The sequence below is a fragment of the Trichomonas vaginalis genome, chromosome IV (genome assembly GCF_026262505.1).
Source record: "Trichomonas vaginalis G3 chromosome IV, whole genome shotgun sequence".
Lineage (NCBI taxonomy): Eukaryota > Parabasalia > Trichomonadida > Trichomonadidae > Trichomonas > Trichomonas vaginalis.
The window spans coordinates 18,637,805-18,649,081 of NC_067206.1; the positions used below are offsets into that span (position 1 = coordinate 18,637,805).

General features: G+C 32.1%; 3 protein-coding genes across 3 annotated transcripts, besides 8 other annotated features; 2 read left to right on the forward strand and 1 right to left on the reverse strand.

Moving 5' to 3' along the window:
- Positions 1-5,484: part of a mobile genetic element that runs on past the window's edge.
- On the reverse strand, positions 1,738-1,998 carry TVAGG3_0123100 (uncharacterized protein; the record flags this gene model as incomplete). Its single annotated transcript, XM_051223634.1, has 1 exon — positions 1,738-1,998. The coding sequence occupies one exon, from the start codon at positions 1,996-1,998 to the stop codon at positions 1,738-1,740; it is 261 nt and encodes an 86-aa protein (XP_051108620.1).
- TVAGG3_0123110 (kinase C-related family) lies at positions 4,330-4,560 on the forward strand (the record flags this gene model as incomplete). The annotated part of the gene is made up of 1 exon (XM_001296311.2): positions 4,330-4,560. One exon carries the CDS (start codon positions 4,330-4,332, stop codon positions 4,558-4,560), a length of 231 nt encoding a protein of 76 aa, XP_001296312.2.
- Positions 4,610-4,852, forward strand: TVAGG3_0123120 (uncharacterized protein; the record flags this gene model as incomplete). The annotated part of the gene is made up of 1 exon (XM_001296312.1): positions 4,610-4,852. One exon carries the CDS (start codon positions 4,610-4,612, stop codon positions 4,850-4,852), a length of 243 nt encoding a protein of 80 aa, XP_001296313.1.
- Positions 4,853-5,484: a terminal%2Cinverted (terminal inverted repeat of Maverick-1C transposon ID:TVAGG3_0123000).
- Positions 5,485-6,575: 1,091 nt separating this feature from the next.
- Positions 6,576-6,628: a mobile genetic element.
- Positions 6,576-6,628: a terminal%2Cinverted (terminal inverted repeat of LTR286 transposon ID:TVAGG3_0123130).
- Positions 6,629-6,698: 70 nt separating this feature from the next.
- Positions 6,699-7,666: a mobile genetic element.
- A 57-nt stretch (positions 7,667-7,723) lies between these two features.
- Positions 7,724-7,775: a mobile genetic element.
- Positions 7,724-7,775: a terminal%2Cinverted (terminal inverted repeat of LTR286 transposon ID:TVAGG3_0123150).
- Positions 7,776-8,389: 614 nt separating this feature from the next.
- Positions 8,390-8,625: a mobile genetic element.
- Positions 8,626-11,277: the final 2,652 nt, after the last annotated feature.

Here is an 11,277-nt window from a genome sequence, read left to right on the forward strand (position 1 = left end):
AAGACTCTGAGTTCAGTTTAATGAAACTTTACAAAGCACTTCATGATGGTCAAGAGATTGGATTTGACTTATGTAAGTCTTCTAGTCCTTGCTTTGCTGAAAAGTTTAACTTTTCTATTCAGACTAAGACTTCATTCATAAGAAAGCTTAAGTTCTGAGGTCATTTATTTTTGTCAGCAATGAGGTCATGAATGAGGTCATTCGTGATAAAAATAATGAGGTCATATATTTTTGTCATTTATGTATAACCATTGTCTCTCTTAAACTTTGCAATAGACAGCTTTGTTCTTCTTCCTTCTACATCTGTAATGTTTATATAATCTTTGCTATACTGTCTTAAGACATTCATTCGTCTGTATTGAGTTCCCATGAAATAGTAAAAGACATCTTCACTTGGGACATAGTAGTAATTTTCTAGAGTAAATTTAGAGTATTGTATAATTTCAACAGCATCTTCAGGAAGAGTGTCTACAATGTCAAACCAATAGCCATTCGAACCAGAAATATTTCTCATGTTTTGTCTTCTCGACACCCACCTTAAGTTTGAGATATGAAAGTCTCCTCTGTCTCTGTTTATATGGTCTACTTCTCGAAGTCCTTCAGGATTCGGTATAAATTGATTTGCAACAATTTTATGCTTAAAGAGTTTATGTTTGTTTAAATAAACACAAATATAACCATCACCGTTGTCAAACTCACTTACAACTCTTTTGTTACTTATGCGCCTAATTGTATATGGGTACTCTGAAAAGATTTCATAGTCATTGTCATGTTCGAGTGTTTGCCAATGTCCTTCACCTTCCATGCCTTTCACTCAAATAAAAATTTTCAGAAAAAATAAAACTAGCGTAGATTTTACAATACTGCGATGGTAGAGTTTAAGAGTTGTGCTTCAATGTAGAGACAGTCCTTATGGTCTGGAGGTAAGAACACTGGGCAGTTATGGTCGTGAGTTGAGTACATGTCTATCCAAAACTCACGATTGAAGCCAGTTAATTTATAGTATTTAGGGTTAGGAAGTGGTGAAGTTCTTGTATGACCAATGAACTCATTTTCAACTCCCTTACTTAAGTTTGAATATAATATAGCTTGCTTTCTATCCCAAATGCCAGGTGTTACAATCTTTGAAAATTCATTTTTCCTCGGAAGCATTGCATCATAATTGAAAACATTCTTGAAGTCTTCATTGGGTTCAGAGATTTGAAACCTTATACGTAATGGATTTTCTTTCTCTTTAGCGACTTCATTGAATGGTGAATATATAACAAACTGACAGTCATGTGTTCCATCTTCATTTTCATTAAATTCATAATGAAAGTCTATAAGTTGTGGCTGACTACCTTCTTCTTTCAGTTGTGCAAGAAACTCACGTAAAGGCTGTAAAGTTTGTACTTCAATGTTAAACTTTTTCTCGAACATTTCATTAAATGAAATCATACATTGTTGCAATGTTGTATCGTCTTTAAAGTATTTGTATATGTGAATGTTTTGGGCGCTTAAAGACTGTTCGTCATTTTCTATCTCGACTTGAAGTATAAAGTCAACTTTCCTAAATGCACGTGTTATATACATATTTGTTATGCCAATATATTTTTCTTCATTTATGTTCACAATCCAGTCTGTTGGAAACTTAAACGTTACTCTGTTCCCCTTTATTTTGACGTCAGGGTTTTCACTACTGAACGCAACAGATAAAGGTATTTGTCTATACATTTAATTCGGATAAAAATAAACCATTTACTCTTTCTTTGCTTCAGCTTCTTTAGCTTTTGCTTCAGCTTCTTCTCTAGCTTTCTTCGCCAGTAGTCTTGGGTTCTTTTGTCTTCCAGCAGCTAATGCAGCAAGTTGTTTTTCACTAAGTTTTCTCTTTGGTCTCTCTGGCTTTTGTTCTTGTTTTTGTTCCTTCAGTTCGGATAAAATTTGCTCACGAATTTCTTTCTTCAATGCTTCAACATCTATGACCCCTTGGGTCTTGTCCGTAGGGCTTGTCTGAGTCATTTGACTGCAGATAAAAAACAAAATTAAAACTTTAACCGATGTAAAATGAGCTTGTCAAAATCAGAGCGAGAGTCTATTATATTAAATGACGCAAGAGGAATACAACATCCTTTCTATTACGTAAGTCAGAGTAAAGATGGTAAAATATACGTAAGAAAAAGAAAGGTTCCATTAGCGAATGCAGAAAGCGACAGTATTAAGGTGCATGGCACTGAGGGCGAAGCCCATATAAAACCTTCTATTCAAACTGAAAAGTCAATAGAACCAGAAGAAAAGAAGCCAGATGTACTTTCAATAACGAACCAAGAGCTTATTGCAAAGTTCGTGAATTTCATTGAAAAACAAACCGAGTCAAAGAATCCTGACCCGCCAGTGAAAGAAGTTGAGACAAAAGAGAATGTACAGTTCATTGAAAATGTCAAGAAACAACTTCCACCACGAATGCCAAGAAGAAGAGTGAGAATAATGAAGTAAATAGATATTTTTATCCGAAGTAAATACATGCAGAACGAACAGTTAAACGAATTTACTCCAGCAGAGCATATTCATCAGATTCGCTCATATTTCGATATCATAGACAATGCAGTTCAAATTGGTGACACTAATAGAAAATATTCTGACGCAAAGATTCCATCACAACCTGGAACTGCTAAAGATAACACATGGGTAACATTCAATCTCTCACCTCCTGGTGAAAATATGTTGGACCTTTACAATACATTCATTACGTATAAAATGGAAGGTCAATTTATTGTAGATAAAGAAATTGGTTCAGGTTCCAATAAAACAAACCCACCAGGATTTTGGATTGGTTTCGATGACGCTTTCTATGCAGTTGCTGGATATCAAATCCTTGCAAATGGTCGTATCGTATATTCTCAAGACAACGCAAGAGAAGAAGCATATATAACTTCAAACTCACAAACTACCGAACAAATAAAGAAAGTAGATGTTTTCTCAAAGACTCGACATGAAGATGTATGGAGTCATTCGGGAACATGCAGAACAGGACAAATTGTTAGTGGTCCAATTACAGCAGGAAAATCATTTGATTTTAAGCTTCGTTTAAGAATTCCTGTTAGAAAGTTTTTACCATTAGAAGCTATAAGATTTATTCCTGCATTTGCAGGAAACATTCAGCTTAAAGTAAAGTTCAGTAGCGACGCATTACAATGCACATCTATATCTGTAAATGATATCATTGCTTTCAATCCAACTCTTAAAGTTGCATTTGCTTCAGATTCAAATCCACTGACAAATAAATTTGTTCCATGGAATGAACCATTCACTATGATAACGAAGGCAATAGAAGCTAGTGGAACAGTTACTATTACAACTGTAACCCAGCAACTATTTCGAACAAAGATGGATTTTAATGAATGTTTCATTCATCCAAAGTCATTCTCTTTAGACCCTAACATTTATACAGAACTTGTAGAACATTATACAAACGAGGCTTTATGTTTTCCTGTTAAAGTTATGGATTGGATTCCTATGGACGTTCATTCTCAAAGAATACAGATAGTTCAAGTGCAACATTTACAGCAGCTTATACGCCTATTAATGTTAAAAGTATTTGGGCACTATTTAGAAAGAAAGACAACTATTATGTTAATTTTGAGAACCCTAAGTTTAAATATCTTCAGCTTTCCATGGGAGCTTATGGAAATATGCCTGCAGAACCTGAAAAATCATATGGACCTGTATTTTATGAAATGGTTGCGAACGCCTGCAATACAAACAATGATGATTGGATTTAATGAAGATGTTATGAGGTCATTGGTGGATGATGGTAGTGTGGAACATAAATGGGATAGCTATGACAACACACATTTCTTATGTGGTTTTCCAACTGAAGTGGACTTTTGCTTCCAGCAAGGTCAAACATCTACTGCTCCAATAACATACAAATTGTCTGTTAAAGGACCTATTGAACTAGCAACTGAAAACGTACCAAAGCCACTTATTGGATTTATGAGGGATTGTTGCTTTGCCATTCAGGTGCGTGCTAATAGCATCCCCATAATAAGACTTGACGACTATAACTTAGCAACTGACGACAGTGAGGAATAAAGGATGAACGTTTATTTTTAAAGCTTATAAATGAGTTCTTCATCAAGCTCTCGTGAACCTTCACCATCTATGAAACAAACTTTACCAAACGATTATGGAGCACCTATTGAATATTTCTTACGAGCTGCACAATGGCAAAGAGCAGTCTCACCAAGGTTAGGTGTTCCACCAGCTCCTGTCAAAAATAGCATTTGGTCAAGTCCTTATATAAAATATGGTCTCCCACTAGGTTTGCTAGCTACAGCAGGAGCAGTTATGATGTTGAAAAGAAATAAAGCAAATGTTGTAAATAATACTGAAGTAGCTGAAGTTAAACAAACTCCAACACCTTCGCCAAAACCAACGCCTTCACAAGCAAAACCTTCAATGACTCCTGAACCTATGGAAGTACAAACTCCTGTTCAAAAGTCAACTCCTAAACCGACTCCAACATTTAAACCAGAACCTACTCCTCAAATAAATCGTAAAACTCCTGCGTTTCCTTACTGAAAAAAATAACGTTATTTTTATTTAATATTAAAATTTTTATTTGATTGAAATGACGACTAAAGTCACTGAAGCAATGAAACAAAAGTTTTTGGTAGAATACATTAAATCAGGAACTATTCCAGAAGGTTTTTACATTCATACTATGAAGGATGGTAGAGTTCAGTTTAGAAAGATAAAGCAACCATTAGATAAAGAAGGAATTTTGAGAAAGATTAAACTTCATGAGGACAACATTGCTGAACTTAGGAAGAAGTTAGAAGAGTTGGAGAAAGCAGACGACAGTGAGGAATAAAGCAATGAATTCAACAAGGTTAGAAATGAGGTTAGAAAACGTGTTAGATCTAACATTCTAACATAAACATTATTTTTGCGCTATGTTTTCATACGTGTGGGAGTGGTGAAATCATTTATTTTTAAGTTTACTGAAAATTTTTATTTGGATGTAAATGACAGAACAAAAGCAACTCATACAAATCGAAAAATATAACAAACATACATTTAAACATTTATTCTTCCTTCCTGAGTATAACATGTTCTTTACACTTCATCCTAGACCAGTAGATTATACATTGACTGTGTATAAAGATTGTCATGGTAGTTTTATAAAAACTTATGATGATGAAGGTAAGTTAACAAGACTATGCATTTCAAAACTTGAGAAACTTTATGACTTCAAGTATGACTACAATAGAGTTAACATTGACGATGAAGATATAGAAGAAAATTTATGAGAACGTTTATTTTTTCATTAGTGAGTTCGTTAGTGGGGTGAAGTGGTTGGCGGCTTTGTAAATATTTAAGGTTAAGCTAGTGTTGTCGTTTGTGTTGTAAAATATATGTTAACGGTTTTGTAAAGTGTCAAATTCACATATCATGGGTAAGTAGGTGCGCAGTGCCTCAGTACCCAACTAACCCATACTAACTGACACTTCACCAAAAATTTTCGGCGCCATATAGAGAACTATAGTCTGCGAGGTACTGATTCTATCTATGTACCTCGCAGACCATAGTTCCCAGCCAAAATGTCAAAAATTTCGGAAATTCGAAATAATTTTTTTGAGAAAAAATTAACCGTTTAACATAATATTTATAATATTGCTTATTCAATTAGACGGATTAAAAATTATATGTTTTCTTTTTATTTTTTCAATTAAATTATTAGCTGACTCGAATTTGTATAAGTTTTTTAAAATAGATATCAAAAATTAAATATAAAAAGAAAACAATTAAGAATATTAAAGTAAATTCTTTATTAAGAAACAATAAAATGAAAATATAAAACTTTGTATGATTTGAGTGGATATTGAGAGTAATTTGTGAGTGTGCTTCAGCTGCATATGTAAGATTGTTCGGATTTAATTAAAAATTGTAAATTTTTTGTCTTTATATCAAACTATTCGACAAAACTTTGTATGATTTGAGTGGATATTGAGAGTAATTTGTGAGTGTGCTTCAGCTGCATATGTAAGATTGTTCGGATTTAATTAAAAATTGTAAATTTTTTGTCTTTATATCAAACTATTCGACAAAACTTTGTATGATTTGAGTGGATATTGAGAGTAATTTGTGAGTGTGCTTCAGCTGCATATGTAAGATTGTTCGGATTTAATTAAAAATTGTAAATTTTTTGTCTTTATATCAAACTATTCGACAAAACTTTGTATGATTTGAGTGGATATTGAGAGTAATTTGTGAGTGTGCTTCAGCTGCATATGTAAGATTGTTCGGATTTAATTAAAAATTGTAAATTTTTTGTCTTTATATCAAACTATTCGACAAAACTTTGTATGATTTGAGTGGATATTGAGAGTAATTTGTGAGTGTGCTTCAGCTGCATATGTAAGATTGTTCGGATTTAATTAAAAATTGTAAATTTTTTGTCTTTATATCAAACTATTCGACAAAACTTTGTATGATTTGAGTGGATATTGAGAGTAATTTGTGAGTGTGCTTCGGCTGCATCCGCTAATTCCTTCTTCATTCTTAACATTCTTTGTTTTATTTAGAACTATATTATCTTATTTCTAAAAATAATACTGAATTTTTTAAAAAATCCAAATGTAATAAATGTAAGTGTTTATTCCTTAACTTCCTTTTTGTGATTTTTTGAATTTTCTTGTTTTTGAAATTATTTGTTAATCTCTAAGATTTTTTTCGAAGCCTGGTTCAGCGCAGAGATCTTTTGTCCATTTGGGGCCTCTTTCCCAGGCCTCAAATGGAGTCAATTTCTCCCCAAAGAGTTTGAATAATGCGGAGTGTTTCCATACCCTATTATACTGGGAAACAACATTGGGGATGAACTCAAAGACGTTCACTCCAGGGTTTGTCTTGAAAAGAGTCTCCCAACTCCTTTCAATTTTTCCATTTTCCTCTGGAGAGTACGGATGAGTTTTGAAATGTTTTATATTGAATTCTTGGCAAACCGCTTCAAAATCTTTTCCAATGAATTCTGTTCCATTATCTGTGAGAATTCCATGTGGAACTAATTTGACTAAATCAATTGCGTGACGAAATACTCTGGCAGTATTTTTCATTTCTTTTGTATCGAAAACATCCCAGCAAATAATGTATCTGCTTCTGTCATCAAGAAATGAAATTAAATATTGAAGGTTACCGTTATCGTCCTTCAGAAATTTCAAATCAGTATGCCACAATTGATTAACATATTGAGCAACGTATTCATGTGGATGTTCGTCGATTTTCTGATGCCTGTGAAATGTAAACAAATGTTGTTGATTGAAAATTTTGAAAGCATCGTTGAATGTAAATCTTTCGACTTTTTCGAAATATGATTCTTTGATCCTTTTGTATCCAATGTCATATTGTGCTTTAATTTCCAAAATTTTGTATACATCTTCCTCAAAAATTTTTTTCTTTGGTCTTCCTCTTTCTTTTATTGGATAGCCGAGTAGTACGAAAATTTTTTTCAAACGTTCTTTTCCTATTGAAAGTGTTTTTGCCGTATCTTCGAGAGTTACATTTGGATTATTAATGTATTCTTGATATTTTTCTTCAATTACGTTGAGAACCTGATCGGCGGGAACGGTTGGGAGTTGAAAAGTTTTAAGATCTTCTGGGTTTTCGAGACGAACCAAGATGTCTTCCATTTTTTAATTTGTAAATTTTTCAATTTTTCAAAAGATAATTTAAAAATACTAGTTATTTGATAAAATTTGTTTATTTTAAATAAAACAATTTTTTTGAAAAAATTATATTAATGATTTGAAGGCAAAAGCCAAAAACTTAATAGATAAAACGCTCTTTCTATATAGATCAACTTCTATTATTAAATTTATAAAAATGGAGAGATTTTGCAAATTATTTTCTAATATATTATATTTATAATCATTTTATTTATCCCATTAATAATTGTGAACCCAGAACATCTTCCCTTCAAAGTGCCAAGCATCAACACACATTCTCACTCACAAATTTTTAAAACTCATTGCCAAAAATCTAAAAAACTCACAATTTTTTTTAAATTGATAACCCTCAAACCGTTTCCAATCAATAATTTGAGAGTCTATATGATAATGTAAAAGTTAAAACATTCAAGTATTTAAGTATTTCTTTAAAATATTAAGTTTTTTATTTTTCCAATAAAATTCTAATATCAAATATTTTTATTTAACGATTAATTTTATTTATATTTTTATAGTTTTTTTTTAAGAAAAAATATTGTTAGGGTTTTATGGATTTTCAATTAATATACAAGATAATTCATGAATGTATATATTTCCAAGTTTTTAAGGATGCAACACTTTACATTTGTAAACTGTCAAAAATGAAGTCACGCTATTTTTCATGCATTACAGAATTACTTCAACTTCTTGAAACAGATAAAACCGCTTCCGATTATTTTAATCGTCAGTGGCGGTTTAATATTTACAGATGGATTGCAAGAGAGCGAGAAGCTGGTGATTCTACAAATAATTTATCAGAGTCACATTTCAGATCTTTAAAACATGATTTCTTCCCGGAAAGAAGAAATATGAGACTTGATGATCTGGTAATTGAATTATATACAAAAGTGACACCATCACTTTTAATCCGACTCAAAATTGAAAACGATGACAAAAGATTTGTCAGAATTATGGAAAAGATGATAAGAAATTCTGAAGAAATCAAAGAAGAAAGAAGACTTCAGTGCATCAATATGGCTCAAGCTTTATTAAAAGCACTCGAGGCAGGCCAAATCGATCTAAATAATGTTTATTCTGCGCTTAAAGTTCTGTTAGCTCGTCATCATTATATTTAATAAATTATATTTTTATATATATTTAATTATTTTATATTATTATATCTTCTAATAAACGCTCAAATATATTAGGAGTGTACGCTATTAGAATAGAATTATATACCAATATAATTCATTGTACTAATTAAGCAAAGATTGTAATTGTCTATAGTATAGTATTCTAATAATAACTCTATTATGAGAATATTATACTAAATCCATAATGTAAGTATATCTTTGTTTATAAAATTGATGAATGTATTGTAAATCTCTGTTTGTTAGTTTAGAAATTTTTTTTGCATAATCTAATTTGAATCTTGCTAAATCTTTGAAGCTATAACACTGCTTCAGTATGGTAATTATTTCATTATGAGTATTTATTGTAAATCTCTGTTTGTTATCAATGCAATGTAGAATTTTTTAGAAAAAGTGACCCTGGGCAAATTTGTCCGGGTCTCCTTTTTTAAAAAAAAATTAAATTATCAAAATATAAAAACTATAAATATAATTATATTAATATTTAATTATATTAATTATCATATATTATCAATAATTCATTTTATCCATTAAAAAATTCTGAAAGTGTAATATATAATTGAATACTTTACATTAAAAATGGATGAAATTATCGGACTTCTCGATAATCCTGCAGATGTCTCACTTTTTCAGATACCGGGAATTCCATAAGATCAAATACTCGGAATCATCAGGGAAAAGTACAATACATATATTAATAATCGCAAAGCTTCACTAAAATCTATTTCCTAAGAGTTACATATTGGAAAAACGCGCTTAAAACTAATATTTCAAGCCTCAAAATACGATATCAAAAAATGTGATGGTCAACAAAAACCTATAAATCCCGAAATTGTACAAAAAGATTTAAAACTTATCAAATATTAATATTAAGCAATTAAAATTATTATTGTTTGCTCTCGAATTGGATGCATTTCATCTCCCCACTTTTCAAGCCTTTCATATGCTTGAAATGGAGACAAATGAATAAGTCTGCCATTAATCTTATGAGCTCTCAAGCATACATGGGGTTTGGTGTTATACCTGTTGATCCATTGCTGAATATCTTCCCGTTCATGTATGGACAATGAGAACAATATTTTTGGCTTCATTGATTCAATGAAGAGGCCGCAGTTCTCGCCCCCATTGTCTCTCCAAATTACATTGGGCAGACCAAATTTGTCGATAACTCTCTCCACAACAGGTAAACATTAACTGGTTTGGTTGGAGGATTATGCATATCGTGTTTAAAAAAGTGAATATCGACATGCCAGATCATGTTTGGATAAATAACTTCATATCTACTTTTACCCCTGGCATGTCGATGTTCACGTTCATGATTAATACCAAGGATTCTGAACACCTTGATAATATCATGAGCACTTGGAGTTATAAGGTTGATTTAACAGCAAATATTCAACTTGATGAAGCCGAATTTAATATATATATAAGATATATTTATATTATATTTTTGAACAATTTAAATTTAATGGATTCTAGCATATGGTACTGTTGGATGGACGACAGCCAGTCCAGGTTCGGTACCCACAGTAGTGGATTCTATTCTGTGCATCGATGGTTTTTTCCGTTTTCCTCTAACAAAAAACCGCTAGTGTAAATCACCTTTCCCTGTGGCAGTAAGGTCCAGGGTTTCAAGGATGCCGATACTGAAAATTGGCTAGCCCCGAGATCAACCTATGGGTTGTTAGGTAAACGAATATTTCAGTGAAGAAATTTGAGCCCAATAGACCTCCTGTCGTGAAGTACCTCAATGGATATAGGAATGTGGGGTAATAGTGCATAAAAGCCAGCTAGAACACTGGAATAATTTAAGTTCAAACTTGCTAATAGAGAGTAGCAATTTCACAGAAATTTTTTCATGATCTTGAGGGTGACTCACCAACCAAATTTGGCACTTTTCCCTTTACATAAAATAAACAAAAAGGATAATAATATTAATTTTTTAGTCTGAATTTTAAAATCAGTACCTCACAGACTCTAGTTCTCTATATGGCGTCGAAAATTTTTGGTGAAATGCAACGACATATCATCAAGAAATTTTGGCGCTATAGGAAGAATTGGAGGGGTGAGATACTAGGGTTGTACAAACTGGCACAATTTTGCGGGCCGCCTGCCAGGAGCTGGCACGCGGCCAAAATCAAAAAAGTGGCCAAAAATCGGGCTTCGTGGCGTGGAAAGGGTGGAGCCCGAAGGGCGACATCCTTTCCACGTCACTCGGCCTATGACCACAATTATATAATATGCTCATTATTATTTTTTTCTTCTTTTCTCTTCTTTTTTTTCTTTTTCTCTTTTCTTTCTTCTTTTTCCCTTTTCACTTCCTTTTTTTCTAGTTTTGGAAAGGAAAAAGTAAAAAATTTAATAATTAATTTTATTACTATGAAAATATACTTTTTAGCTTATATTGTAAGCTGTGAGAGTTTTAAGTGATGGAAGATATAAAT